Source organism: Lathamus discolor, chromosome 3, assembly GCF_037157495.1.
Source record: "Lathamus discolor isolate bLatDis1 chromosome 3, bLatDis1.hap1, whole genome shotgun sequence".
In the NCBI taxonomy this organism is placed as follows: domain Eukaryota; kingdom Metazoa; phylum Chordata; class Aves; order Psittaciformes; family Psittacidae; genus Lathamus; species Lathamus discolor.
In genome coordinates, this window is record NC_088886.1 from 14,081,377 (window position 1) to 14,097,183 (window position 15,807).

The window sequence follows — 15,807 nt, forward strand, 5'->3', positions numbered from 1 at the left end:
ATACCAAAAAAGAACCAAAAAATTTATTACAGTTAGAGCAGCCTTCCAACAGGCCAATGCTGGCAAGTTACTATTGACTGATGATAAGGCAAGTTACCCTCACCTTAGTCAGTAAGACAAGTGTGCAGTAGTAACTGATGAGTTTACCTTACATACAGGGGTAATTTGGTATTAAATTTCAAGTGTCTTATCTACTAATATAAAATTGTCCAAATGCATTGTCAGACATTTACACCTATGTACATGAAAGGCTTCTCAGCTGCAATGCCCAGTGACTTCCCATGGAATGTAAAGAACGCTTACATAAAAATTCAGAAACTTAACTGGTTGGCCAAGAGTTACCTGCAATAGTTTAAAATTGAAAAATGTTTTCCCTATGTTCCAGCCATATAATCATTGACTTTATATTGCTGTCCACTTACCCCTCTTATTTGCACTGCTGTATTCTTAGGTCTAGTTCTTCTCAGGTAGACTGAGGAAAATACTGGGATATACATTCAGACAGAACCGATTCCTCAGTACAGTGCACGTTAGAGGACACTTTCTCTAGGACTTTTGTAGGTGGCTTTTTAACCAGAATGGTTTTAAGTGCTTTACAAAGTTAAAACCAATTTGGTTTCCTACTAGATAGAAAATTATCCAGAAGAATGTTATGTCAGCATTTTCTTACTTTGGAGCTAGAACTCACATCACACATAAAGGGGCCAAGAAATAGTTTTATGGGTGTGGGAGCAGTACCACAGCATTAGTTCAACAGTTTCTGTATTGATGTAATAAATGGAAAATGTTTAAGAAAGCTTCCCCTCCTCCTCTTCCACAGTTTCATTTATTTTCTTTTTTTCTCTTTTTATTGATCCAGCCTTGAATAATGCTGCTTATCTGGTAACAATATCAGGCAAAAACAAGAACAAGTGCCATTCCGCATTCCATTTTGAATCATTCCGTTAAGTTTTGCAATATATACATTTTATCCAGCTTCTGACATTATAGGTCATCATGCCAAGGAAAATTTTAACAATACAATAAAAGCCTTCAAATGGAACTGTTTATGAATGTAATTCAAGAGACCAGACAATTTAATTTCTGAAATTTATATCACTCATGTCCATAATCTTTTTACATTTCACACTTCATGCTCTCAAACATTACCCTAGAGAACACTAAATCTTTTTGTCACATATACTATTAAAGATGCTAGCCAGGTTCATAGAGTTACAGAAGACTATAATAAGATGTAAAATTTAGTAGGTAATAAGTTACGACATTAGCTGACTAAAACAATATTCAATCTACACTAATGTTTGATTCATTCAAATACAATAAGTATTTGGATATTATACACTACTTATTTCATATACTTAACAGTGCAAAATAAGTAAGATTTTTTTTCCTGAGCATTTAGGAGATTAATATCCTTTATCATTGGTTGCAATCAATTTCAAATACACTTCCCATACACTTAGGTTTGTCAAGACTGTATAATTAAGACAGGCAAAAGTTTGTAGGTATCAGAAGCCAATCAGAAATGAAAAGGGTTACTGAACATCTCTAGGATTTGTCCCCATTTTTTGAGTCTAGGGATATTACAGGACTTTGACTTATACCAAAAAGTTCTGAAATTACAATTTTTTTTCCATTGACCAAACACTCCAAAATGTACAAACCACATGCCTTCCAAAACAGAGAAACAGCCTCTTATTTAAACAAATTGTAATACATATTTCAACTTACTATTCTGTAGTTAATGTAATGCCCAGTGAGCTGTGCCTCCAACAGATATAAGAGAATAAACTTTTGGGAATGCATTTTGGGCATTTTGTAAGGAAGCTGGATTCCTTACAAGTTGATCTTTTTCTCAGTAGCTACAGACCACGAGTTTCTAATTCAATCTTCTCCTCTGTTTGCAAGATATCAGGTTCTACTGGAGGAACAAGTGGTCTAAGTATAATCTCTGGACCTCCACCATAGATTGACTGAAGGAAATTCCATGTTTCTTCGGATATTTGTCCAGAATCTGCACCTGAAAACATTTAAAAAAAATGTGATTACTATTTAAAACAATTATTTCACTGAAGTCCATAATAGATGCAAAAAAAAAAAAAACCCAAAAAACCCCACAAACAACAAAAAACCCCCCACCAGAGTCAAATTTAAAACCCTAAGCTGAATTTGTGCTTTATTTTGCACCAACTGCAAAAACCAATGACATATTTGGTGTTAATTTTGTACTGTGATTCTTACAACTACCTGCTCTAAGTTACCCAGTATTTAACATAAATCAAGCATAAAGCACATGAAGGTTCTATGATAAATACTTGGTATTTATCAGTCAAGCTGGCAAGTGGTATGGGTACACAGGAAACAACAATTCATATTAATATAAGAATATGCACTCCCAGTAATTACACAGTAAAGTACAATGACTCAAGCTTCCTGTTTTACCAAATAAATTTATATTGATGGTAAAGAAGAAATGTGCAAGAACCGCAGTGAAATTACCAGAACCCCTGACAGAAACCACTACTAGGACATTACCAGCCCTACTAATGGTCCTTCTATATAGCATTGATGGGTCAGCCTGATGTGTTTTCATTCACTGTTTAAAGTCATTGAACCAAAGAATCATAGAATAGTTTGGTTTGGAAAGGTCTTTAAAGATCACCTAGCTCCAGCCCCCTGCCATGGGCAGTGACACCTTCCAGTAGACCAGGTAGCCCAAAGCCCTGTCTAATCTGTCCTTGAACACTGTCATAGATAGGCCATCCACCGCTTCTCTGGACAGCTTGTGCCAGTGCCTTGCCACTCTCACAGGGAAGAATTTCTTTAAAAATACCTAAATCCACCTTCTTTCAGTTTAAAACCAAGTCTTTAAAAAAGTCTTTGCTCATGATTCCATTCCTCTGGCTGGAGGTCCCTCTCCTGTCTCAAGTCAGCATCCAACCATCATTTCTAATTTCCTGGAACATTTTATAGTGGCAAAAGGCAAGGGAGCATCAGCATGTCGCCCCTTTTGGTTTTCACACACGAATCTGGTCTGAGACAGTTACACAGCTGAAGTGATTTCTTCACACTAACCTAAGCAGAGGACAAATTTCTATTCTAGCAGAATAAACCCCCTCTTCTTTAAGCAACAAATTAAAAACCTGTGCTGGAGCAAGTTTCCCCCCAATATCTTTAATCAGAAACGATTAATCTGTCTTGTTAAGGGTACAAAGAGCTGCACATTCGATTACCTACATGAACTCAGCTATGTAACACTTCATCTGAAAGTCATGATGCAAATCCTATACCAGTACTCATGACATTATGCCTCAGTTTTACTCATTTATGTTCAGGTTCTCAGAAAACAATTCCCATCTCTGCAGACACAGGAGTAGATTATCAACGTTCCAGGTCTTCTAACCATCAGGTTTAACTGAAATAATGCACTGGGACAGGACCATGGGATCACAGAAGTAATACTGTACACTATTCAGTGGTACACCCACCTCATTTTTCATGACTTAAGAGACAAATTTTCCTCAGCCTATATGCCTTAATTTCTACCCAAGTTTTAATCTGAACCAATGTAGCTGAGGGTAAGTCAACAACTGGCTAATGTGTTATCTATTATTAATTCCAAAATTATTTTTTTAATATGTCAGTCATATGTTTTATACCTTGTATTTGAATTCTACATTAGCATTGAAATCATTAAAATGTACTGCAAAACTCATCAGTGCAAGAACCCTTTTAAATGAGCTCCTGACATTTCAGAATGGTGAGGTTTATGCAGGGCCTAGTGGCCTCCAGTGAACTGCCAATAGTAGGTCCACTGTATGCAGAGGCATTAAATTGGGAAAAAAAAAAATCCAGTTAAATAAATGTTAATCTTAATAAAGCTATTTTTTATTTTAAGCTGAGCTACAATAAATTTAAATATTCACAGAAAGTCTACATCTTCATAAAGCAGGCCATGTTAGAATTTCTCTGTACCGATTAATTTTAAATGAATAGTATTAAGCATCTGACTGCAAAAAAATAACAAATCTGTATCTTTGCATGCTAGAGGAGTTTTTGCAATATATAGTGGAAAACAACTTGCAGGAAAATGAGCAACAGCATCTTACTGAGGTTTATTTCCCACTGTGAGAGAAGTAGCTCTCAACTCAAATTATGTTAAGATTCAAATAACTACAGATATATGACAGTCTAAAAGCCAAGAATCTCGCAATTTACATTGAGAGAATCCAAATCAAACCAAGCTATACAAAGCCAAAGCATGCTTTTGCCATTCTGTAGTTACTCTGCACCTTCTTTCACACTCTCATCTGCATTTGGATTAGTTTATTATAGATATTAATTATCTATTTAAAGAATAAGCTGATCCCCCCCAAATGAGTACAACATAGATTCACTAGGAATTGCCATTTTACAATAACAGTTAAAAAAAGAATTTATCATAAATTTCCCAAACTTCAGCAAATACATCACAAAGACCCCAGAGCTGCAGCAATACTGGACACCTACCTGGTTTTAGGACAGCATTTCCACATTTTGTTAGTGCAATCTTAGCATTATCAATAGGACCAGGAGGATCTAGTGTGACACAAAGATGATTAAAATTGGGAGAGCTGAAAACAAACAGCCGGTTGGAGGCTCTATTTTCAAATGGAAAGAAAAACAGCTTGTTTGTTTACGACTTGTTCTTATACTGCTTAACAGTATGTTCCACGTTGTTAAAAGTGAGTCAGGATGTTAATTAAGAGCAAGTTTTTCAAAGCATTCATTTTACTAAGTCTTAAGCAATGTAAACCACAAATTAATCCTAATTCTTACCCCTAGCAAAGTCTTCCTAGAACAGTCAGACAAGACTGTAGAACATTTTATCAGTGTTTCTATTTCAGAAGTTTAGAGGCACTTAAATTAGGCTAAAAAGATTTTATTACAGTAGTTAGTCAGTTATCTATGAGTTTAGATTGTGAGCAAGGTCACATCCAGAAGCTACAGTATTACCTGTCAATTTGCACACCAAAATCCACCCCTCCGTGTACTTACATCTAATTTTCCTGCTGTGCTAACAGCCAAACCCCTGTGAACAAGCAACATTCCTTCCACAACTACCTCGTTATCCATTCTTATGTATTATTTGACTATATTCTGTAATTTGGTTCATGGATATATTTGTAATCTATACAACTATTGTCTTAGATGTTTAAGAACTTTCACTGCCTTCTCTATCTGTTCTTCCTACAGCCTTCTAGCCAAGCAAAACCAATTTATTTCAACAGTACCACTACATGACAACAAAAAAAATAAAGGATTACCGGTATGTTGAAATGGAGCACAACTTACCACTGTCTTTACCCTTTACAAATCCTTCCCATTCTCTGAACCAGTGCATACTGATGCAGTAAAATGTTGATGGAGATTCTTCTTCCTGGAATGCTCTATTAAGCTGAAAGGAGAAAGAATCTATGTTTTTCTGCCTTTCCCTCCTCTCCCCCTTTAAACTACTGAATTATTTTAATCACTGTAATTATTAACAGCATAATGTTACATTCCTACAGACCATTTTAAAGAACTACTGACCATCAGAACAGTAAATATCTAGTGAATTCCCGAGGTGAGATTTTGATGTAGTGGTAGCCTTTGTATTAGAAGTTTATTTATTTTTTCCTGAAAATGGCAGTTTTTAAGTTAAGCACAAGTGCTTATCCCCATTAAGCACTACTGGATAATTACAGTGGAGGCTGAACTTTGAAGTAGCTGAAGCAAGCAGCCAACTTATTTCTTTTAAATTAAAAGAGTCTTTTGAAAGATTTGGTCCATAATTTTATGGAAGGTTCTTTGTGTGATGACCTATATCTTCATCTATGCTTATTTTTTCCTTAATACATTGACCAGATGCCGGTATGATTTCAGGCAAGGCACTCACTCACACACTGGGACTTTTCTTTGCTTTGGTTTAAAAAGCATGGGGGAACAAAAACAAAAAAACCCCAAACACCCCAAGCCCCAGAATCACATCCTGGTTTTCTGAGTTTTTGTTGCACAGCAATGTAAGTGAAATTATAAATTCCCAAACAATACCTAAGTCTCAGTTGTATTTAACTAATTTTCATTCTATCATTGTAAAAAAAAAAAAAACAACAAACTAATTTTCATTCTATCATTGAAAAAAAAAAAAAGTAATATTTTTTATAATTAAGATTTTAGGATTTTATTAAAAACCTGAATTAAAAATCAATTTAATCCTAATTAAAAATTAAGACTTTTAACATTTTATTCTTTTTCAGAGACTACAGATCTTTTCACAATGTTATTAAGAAACATGCAAAAAGTCATTTAAGCCTTTAAAGCCACTATCTTTTAGCTCTGTAATAGTACAGCTATACTTCCCCCTTGAAGCCATGAACCTAAAGCATCAATACAACCCCTTAAGGATTCAGATAGAATAAGTTCTGCAATCACTCCCTAACAACCTTAATACAGGATAATAGAAATTTCTGTCTGTAACAATACTTACACAACAGTGCACATACAATCATTGTTTATACTGAAAAGATGTTGATCATTAAAACACGAGGCTGACTCCATGTTGTTAATAATAATAATTACTATCCAGTGGTAAACCAGTCTAGAGAAAAGTCAATTACTGAGAAGCTCAAATAGCAGTTAAAACCTGGAAATGCTGACACAATCTCTGAAGTACAATTAAAGCACAGAGAGAACTAAAAGAATAGCTGCAATTTTGTTTTTCCTCCCTCTCAATAACTGAGGTAGCATAAACAGGACTCCAACCTCTCTGCATTCATTTTCACTGAAAACTTGAAAACACAGTTTTGTTTAAGAATTACAAATTACTAGTTATTTTACCAGACTCACGCATATAAACTCTTAACTCACAGAAAATATACTAGCTGCTTGATATTAATTTTACAGTTGTATTAGAACATGCAGGTATTTACTTCACACTGAATTATTTATGTTTGTTTACATATGTAATGATATTTTTGAAATTAGAACTAAAGATTATAATCAATGTTTTGCTGGCACAGCATTATTGCATTTAAACCTTATCAGACTGCACAGAACAAATCACTGGCAGTGTATAAAGAAAAACTGATCATGTGGCTGCACCGTTTCTATACTATAAAAAAAAGCAATTTAAGAAACAAAATATTTTCTCTAAGTACATTTCCATATAAAGTTATCTGAGATATGACAAGAATCCTTGGATGGATAAGGAGCTGATGATGAAAATTCAAAGGAAAAAAGAGGCTTATAAAAAGTGGAAGCAAGGACAGGCAGCCTGGGTAGAGTACAGGGATGTTGTCTGGGAAGCTAGGGACCAGGTTAGGAAGGCTAAGGCCCAGTTAGAATTAAACCTAGCCAGGGATGTTAAGGATAACAGGAAGGGATTCTACAGGTAAGTAGCAAACAAAAAACAGACTAGGGACAACATAGGCCCCCTGAGGAAGCTTTCGGGAGAACTGGTTACACAGGATTTGGAGAAGGCTGAGGTTCTGAATAACTTCTTTGCCTCGGTCTTCACTGGCAAAGGCTCTGACTGCACCACCCTGTTCTTAGAAGGTAGACACAGGGACTGTGAGAATGAAGACCTTGGGTCCACTGTAGGAGAGGATCTGGTTCGAGACCATCTTCAAAATCTGAACGCGCACAAGTCCGTGGGACCTGATGGAATCCATCCGCGAGTCCTGAGGGAGCTGGCGAATGAAGTTGCTAAGCCACTGGCCATCATGTTTGAAAAATCATGGCAGTCAGGTGAAGTTCCCGATGACTGGAAAAAGGGAAATATAACCCCCATTTTCAAGAAGGGGAAAATGGAAGACCCAGGGAATTACAGACCAGTCAGTCTCACCTTTGTGCCTGGCAAAATCTTGGAGCACATTCTCCTGGAAGGCATGCTAAGGCACATGAAAAACAACAAGGTGCTTGGTGACAGCCAGCATGGCTTCACTAAGGGGAAATCCTGCCTGACCAATTTGGTGGCCTTCTATGATGGGACTACAGAATTGATGGACAAGGGTAAAGCAGTTGATGTCATCTACCTGGACTTGGGCAAAGCGTTTGACACTGTCCCACACCACATCCTTCTCTCTAAATTGGAGAGATATCAATTTGATGGATGGACCACTCAGTGGATGAAGAACTGGCTGGATGGCTGCACACAAAGAGTTGTGGTCAATGGCTCGATGTCCGGCTGGAGACCAGTAACGAGTGGTGTCCCTCAGGGATCGGTGTTGGGACCAATCTTGTTCAACATCTTAGTCGCTGACATGGACAGTGGGATTGAGTGCGCCCTCAGCAAGTTTGCCGATGACACCAAGCTGTGTGGTCCGGTTGATATGCTGGAGGGAAGGGATGCCATCCAGAGGGACCTTGACACGCTTGTAAGGTGGGCTGATGCCAACCTTATGAAGTTCAACCACGACAAGTGCAAGGTCCTACACCTGGGTCAGAGCAATCCCAGGCACGGCTACAGACTGGGCAAAGAAGAGATTCAGAGCAGCCATGCAGAGAAGGACTTGGGGGTGTTGGTCGATGAGAAAATGAACATGAGCCGGCAGTGTGCGCTCGCAGCCCAGAAAGCCAACCGTATCCTGGGCTGCATCAAAAGGAGCGTGACCAGCAGGTCAAAAGAGGTGATCCTGCCCCTCTACTCTGCTCTTGTGAGACCTCACTTTTGGAGTATTGTGTGCAGTTCTGGTGTCCTCAACATAAAAAGGGCATGGAACTGTTGGAACAAGTCCAGAGGAGGGCCATGAGGATGATCAGGGGACTGGAGCACCTCCCATATGAAGACAGGCTGAGGAAGTTGGGGCTGTTCAGCCTGGAGAAGAGAAGGCTGCGTGGAGACCTCATAGCAGCCTTCCAGTGTCTGAAGGGGGCCTATAGGGATGCTGGGCAGGGACTCTTCGTCAGGGACTGTAGTGACAGGACAAGGGGTAATGGGTTGAAACTTAAACAGGGGAAGTTTAGATTGGATATAAGGAGGAAATTCTTTCCTGTTAGGGTGGTGAGACACTAGAATGGGTTGCTCAGGGAGCTTGTGAGTGCTCCATCCCTGGCAGTCAAGGCCAGGTTGGATGAAGCCTTGGGTGGGATGGTTTAGTGTGAGATGTCCCTGCCCATGGCAGGGGGGTTGGAACTAGATGATCTTGAGGTCCTTTCCAACCCTAACTATTCTATGATTCTATATTACTGTTACCAACAGGAAAGAAGGGATTCTAAATAGGTATACAGACATATAATGAAGTCCATTCATTTCAGGGATCACCTATGCACTTCTCATAACCCTTTGGGTCAACTCATGAGTATCAGGTGATGTCAAAAAGCAGAATGAATAAGTGTTTACTTTTTTACCCGAATAAACATTTCCAATTCATTTTTCCTTCTTTTTTCAATTCTTTCAGCCTCTATTTGGCAGGTGTGACAAACATACAGATGGTTAACAGCTGGTCCTCCTCCATACCTGCAGTACATGTAAAAATACATTAACCTTGTGCAAAATACCATGTGAAAAGATCATGCATCTGTAGACAGAGCAAGTGTTTTCTTATAATATCTAACATAAGTCTGATCAATGCCAGTCACACTGCTATTTGATCCATAAATACTATAATTTATTTTCCTAGTAATATTTTGTACTCTATGCTAAGACATAACCATCTCCCAAGTCCCAACTGCCTACAGCCGGTAGAAACCATCCCAAACTACTGTATCACATACTTCAAAAGGTGTTACTAGGGGAAGAATATGACAGTGAGCAAGTATTCTGTTTTATATACACCCTGTGTGATTTTATTAAAGGCCTCCAAGAAACAACTTACGGAAATGTTCCAGCCAGTTTTATTTTAAGCATGTTCCTCCATTCCACTGCAGGCTCATCAGTTCACTCCCTCCCTGACACCAGCCTCTAAACTTGCTTATTGTTTTGTTCTTAAAAAGTTATTCTCCACGACCCTCCCATCCATATTTTCCATGTGTGAAACAAGGAAAATGCATGGAAGTCTGTAGGTACACTGTTACTGAGAAGCACAAGAGATAATATACATATGTAGATGTGTGTGTGTGTGTATAGATATATCATTATGAACACAGGCATCATTTACTAGCCCGGAAACTACAAGCCTGATAAAGAAAATATTCTTGTATGACTAGCAGCCTTAAGAGATGCATTTACCACAACAGAAAGGTCACATATTGAGATAAGGATATTCTAGGTTCTACTTCCTAGTTGCATCATTATTTTTGAGAGACCTGGGGTCTCTTCCGGTTTTGTTTCCCTTCCAAAACTTCCTATTTTGTTCCAAAAATCTTACTTTAAATGAGATAAAAGAGAGTGCTCTTAAGCATTTACATTTAAGCATCTCAACATTTATTATGTGGCTTTCTCAAGTGCAACATGAATTAAAGTTCAAAATATGAAAGTCTATGTCTTAAATAAGAGTGAAAAACAACTGTGGTTACTTTGTGAATAAATTGAAGAAAAATCTGCCATGGAAGGCATTACTTCCCCCTCCTCCCCGCCCCCCCACTTTTAGACTTTGTGTTTGTCAGTCCATAAAAATAATTTGGGATGCTATTTTTCCGACCCCCAACCCCTAACAAACACAGAAGTGTTATATTTTAACTGAAAATTAAAGCATTATTTCAGTACAACAGCACTTGTACATACAAGTTTTTTTGGTATGTATTCAATCCTCCCAACTTAAAGGCATGTTTTATAAAATGGTCAACCAACACTTAAATTGCATCTCTGAATATGACACTTTGTCTTTGAACAGCAGTGATCATTTCATAGCTTTTTAGTTGAAATAGATCAAGTATGGATTATACTATATTATCCCAAAGCAACTTTGACCCCAAAGTATTCGGAAATCGATAGGAGCAGTGCCACATGAGCAGCAAAATAAACATGTTTCGGACATCAATTGGCAATTGGCATTTTAGATGAATATCTCCTTTTTCATAACATTATCTCAACAAAAGACAGCTTCCATGATATTTGGCTTCCTCACCCTAAATTCTTACCCACTGCAACCATGATATTCTCCCATAATTCCCAGATAACAGCAAGACAAAAAGCAAAACATGGGTGCTTCACAGCTACTTTGTGTTAAAGGGTGCATATGCCAGTCAGGAAGCCAGACAGAGCACATTTAGCAACAATTCATTCCTCTACCTAATAGGAACCTATCACCTCTGGGACTTCAGCTATCTACTGAACTATTCTATCTAACTATTGAACTATCTATTCTAACTATTGAAGTTGGTTGAAGTTGGACATCTTGTCAAAAAAGTTCAGAAAGAAGGAAAAACAATTAGAAGTTTAAAACCATTTTTCTTCAGCTTCAACAAATCTTCCTGAATACAGAAAACAAATACTGCCTTTGTCAGTTGGAATTCAGTACATCTACGAAAGTAGAAATAGGCTGGAAATAGAATTGTTCTATTTTTCACTTGTGTCTATTGAAACTTTAAAAAAAAAAAAAAAAGCCCAACTCTTCAGCTATATTGCTTAGGTGGCAGGAAATTAACAGCTAAAAATATTTAATGCAAGTGCAGTAGAGTCCTTAAGGTCATCAGCAAAGCTCTTCTACATCTTTTTGTTACTTTAAAAGGAGACACATCTTTTAAGAATCCCTCCTTTATAAGTAAGCACTTAAGCCTGACCTAGATTAAAAAGCACTGAGTAGTTATAAGGAACACTTAGATATAAGTTATTTTGAAGCAGCACTGGCAGCTGAGGCTATGGATTCAAAGCCAACATAAAAGAAAAGCTGTCTCCAGCCAACAAGAGAACAGGAAGCTGATACAGAGAAGTCTTTCAAAATACCTCTTCAAAGTGTACTTTTGCTGACCTACTTTGTGTCATTCAGTACATACCATACTTTTTATTGGTTTAATGCTCAAGTATTCTCACAGTAACACACTACTTTGTGTGGACTTTTAGCATAACTTTGCAAAAGCAAATTACATACATCGCCTGCTTGAAATCCCTTCACTTAGTTCTGTGCCTAGAATACTTTTTTTAATTTTTTTGTTCCCCTTTTCCTGATCCACTAAGTCTGAAGTCTGATGTTGCTGCTTGACACATACTTCCATGCAGATCATACCACTGGATTTTTGCCAGTTACAGAATAAACCTTACCTGCTGTACAGATTATCCCATATATTTTGAGGTAGCATTACAACTAAGTCCTCTATGAAGTTAGCTTTGTGTGGAGGAACACCTGCAGAAGCAACAACAAATGAAACAAAAACAAAAAACAAAACAAAACAAAACAAAAACCACAAAGAGAAGACAAAATAAACAGAAGAAAAAAAAAAGAAAAAAGGGAAAAAAAAAGAAAAACAGGAAAAAAAAACCTTGCATATTTTATTCAGGACATGGAGGGAGAAGACTATGTTAGAGGTTAGAGGAATTAAAAATATAACCTTTCAATGAATTCAGAGTAATCATGTGAAGCAAGTTCTACCACAGTATAATCTATTACTGTATTTAAAGACACCACTCTAATTTTAGTCTTTCATGAGGCTGAGAAGTTTATAAAAAGCAGAGGCAAACTACATGAAAGATTAAAGGGCTAGAGGCCTTCTTAGATACCAATTGCAAAATGCTTCTTAAGGTATACAATTAAAATGTTAACGAGGGATTAAATATTTTGTTTATGCCTGCAAACACATTAGCAAATGGTCTATTCAAAATTCACTTATTTGCTGTAGACCCTTTTGAATTACTTCAAGCAACACTAATGCTTGTAAGTAGGGAAATTTTGAGGAAGACAGAGGGGCTTCCACGATCAGATACATTGAGTTGAAGCACACAGTAAGCAGGAATGCTTTGAAAAAGGTAAAAATCTAGTCTTTTGGGCACTTGTACAACAAAAGTCATCTGCTGTAACCCTGTAAAAGGAAAGCCACAGCCACAAGGGCTCACATGTACACCCCCCTCTGCACATTGTTACTGGGCACAATATTCTTACGTAAAAAGTTTGTTTCAGCAATAGCAGCAGCACCTCTAACTGCTGATCTAACACAGCTGTATTTTTTATTAGAAAACAGGTGTAAGAACACCACAGTAATGATTTCCCAGAACGTTAGCACTCAAATATGGATAGTTCCCCAATGTTTTGCTTAACGCAGTTCTCTCATTTTTATTAACATTTAGCACAAAGTAAAATTTTTATGCTCCCACACTGAATATACAGGAATACTACTCTATTTTTACACTGCTATGCACTGGCTACTCTGCATCATACCAATTTCCTGTTCCATAGCTTTCAAACTTTCTTGTTGCTTCTAGTGTGCAGCTGCAAATAAGATTTAGATTGGCAGAACAAAGTATCAAGGATGATGATAAAGTTACATGATTTTTGAAAATTGGATACATATGTTTAGGAAGCAAGTAGATAAACTGTTCCTCTTTAAGAATCAAGAAAGCTTATAAACAAAATCAATGTGCAGGGAAAAGAGGAAAAAAAACCAGGAGATCTTCACATGGTATAATTTTCAACTAGTCAGCTACTAAAATGACAGAAATCATTGACTTAGAAGTTACAGTTTTAATTTACCTAAGAAGTTACAGAAGTTAGTTATAATACAAATTTACTACACTCGAATTCCTTTAATTAAAACAAGTGCACATCCCTGCACAGCTACAAGTCGCATGACAGTTACAGTCTCACCTCCGTGCATACAGAGAAAGTCATTATTTGAAATTGGTCCTGGCTCTGCAAAAGTCTTGAATTTATTTAACCACTGTCTGGAAACATAGAACTGCAGAAGGCTTGGTTCCATCACATTCAGTAGGCTTGATATTCTCCGTCTCTCTCTCTGTGCTTCTTCACTGCTCTTTCTATTACCAAAATAGAAATCATTAAACAAATATATACCCTTGTGTACAATACAGATAATTTACTTTGTGAAAACTGTACTTTTAAGTAAATTACCTGGGCCATGGCTATACGTCAAAGTTTGGTAGTATGAAGCAGTTGACTTAGCCTGTGAAATAACTTGCACCTTTTATGAACAGCCTGAGCCACCATCTAAATGTGTGGTAGGAACCTGGACCGTCACATTAGGGAGCAGTGTGTCACAAGAGTCAGAACAGTTCGTACACAGTGGGAAGGGCAGCAAAGACTACTTGCTCTGTTAAAGGTGTGCTTGTCCTTGGCACACCTTATGCTTGCAAGGCAACCTTTGCCTGCTTAGATCAACAACAAAGACCCCTGGCAGTTCCCATGTAACCTAGCAGCCTGAGAAAGCAAATAGTTTGTAACAGACAGCTGGCTATACTGCAGAGGTGATTACTACCACAGGAGGAGGAGATAAGGCTCTGCTCACCTCCCATTTCCTCTGTATCTTTTGCGATAAAAGCTTTGCAAGCTGGTCCTTGGGCAGATGTTCCTTACTTGCCTTATGAAGTCAGGCTGAACAGTAACTAGACTGGGTAATCCCCCTACTTTTCCTGTATCCCCCTATTTTTCTCATTGAGACTGTTGCTGCTGTCCAACTGAAAGTATCTCTGCTCTCTTGGTTTTAGATTGAATAATCTCTCTTCTCCAAAAGCAAGTTTGAACAATTCGTTCCCTGTCCATGGCAGGGGGGTTGGAACTAGATGATCTTAAGGTCCTTTCCAACCCTAACTATTCTATGATTCTATGATTCCATCCTCCAAAACCCCGACCCAAAACTTGACTCAGCATCACACAAAAGCTGGACCATGTCAGTTAACTTACGGTGTCAGTTACCTCAAATAGCTGACAGAAAAGCTTCAGGTAGACCTAATGGCCATAGCAACAGGACTATTTATAGTATAGCAAAACAAGACTAAAAGAGTAGGAAAAAAAAATTTGCCATAAACCCAATTAAAATACATTACCCATTTAAATTCAGAATAAAATTCTATAACAAAAGCCTTTCCAGCTGTTAATGTAAAAATTTATACATTATCTCCAATAAGCATTCTAAAAACGTGCTGAAAGAACATCTATTTTGTGTGTGTGGCAGTATTTTGTGGGTATATTCTTTTTTTAAAAACCAAGTTTTATGAATGCTGTTCTTTTATTATTTAAATGTTTGCCCACAATCAGGTACAGTGTTCTTCCTTGGCAATACAGCATGACTTCCACATTCCTTTCAAAAGGCCTGCTGACCCAGACTCACAGGCTTAGCTCAGACAGTGGCAGGTACAAGTGTTCCTAATGAAAGTTAAACCAGAACACATCTCATTTCTCGTGCAACAATGACACAATCTGTTTTGCAGTAAACTTGTAGAAATTTGATCTTTGTACAAGATCCTTAGAATCTGAAAACTGAATTGTTTTTATTATTTCAAGTACAAAAAATTCCTTAGACTGAAGATGATAATAACATGACTTCTCGTCTTTCATTTCAACTTTCAGGAAAGTCTAGCCTCTAAATTCCTTGAAATTAAATTACAACACAGTAAAACATCTGTTGATCTACATCCCATCTGCTAAAGACTTTCCACTCTTCCCTTTAGAGCTCTAAGAGTCTGTGTGCAAAACCTACCATTGTGCAGCATTCTTTTCCTCTGACTAAAAAGGAGGTAATTAGTGGCTAATTCTAACAGTTGTTGAAAGTTCTCTTTCTAGTCATCTTACTACACTTTATTTATGCAGATTTAATTTTCATTTCAAGTTCCATACATGCTTTAGCAGTGACAGAGCAAGTGTTAAAAACGCAACTGAAGGATTCAGTCTTTCTCCAGCATAGGTTGTTCTGGTTGGGGAAACTCTTCCACTATAATTCTTTTTTGTGACAGCCAATTTC

The 15,807-nt window shown here is 37.4% G+C and overlaps 1 protein-coding gene across 4 annotated transcripts in view; it reads right to left on the bottom strand.

Annotated features, from left to right (window-relative positions):
* Window positions 1–807: 807 nt before the first annotated feature.
* Window positions 808–15,807, bottom strand: part of USP33 (ubiquitin specific peptidase 33) — a 48,791-nt gene continuing 33,791 nt past the window's right edge. For 3 of the 4 annotated variants that reach the window (XM_065673622.1, XM_065673621.1, XM_065673623.1), the window contains exons 20-25: window positions 13,698–13,867; window positions 12,161–12,242; window positions 9,370–9,478; window positions 5,335–5,437; window positions 4,510–4,578; window positions 808–2,020 (exon numbers count right to left, since the gene is read on the bottom strand). In XM_065673622.1, the coding sequence (XP_065529694.1) occupies window positions 1,863–2,020; window positions 4,510–4,578; window positions 5,335–5,437; window positions 9,370–9,478; window positions 12,161–12,242; window positions 13,698–13,867 (691 nt within the window). In that variant the 3' untranslated portion in view covers window positions 808–1,862. Of the gene's footprint in view, window positions 2,021–4,507; window positions 4,579–5,334; window positions 5,438–9,361; window positions 9,479–12,160; window positions 12,243–13,697; window positions 13,868–15,807 lie in introns of those variants that run through there. The other variant, XM_065673624.1, reaches the window with a different exon arrangement.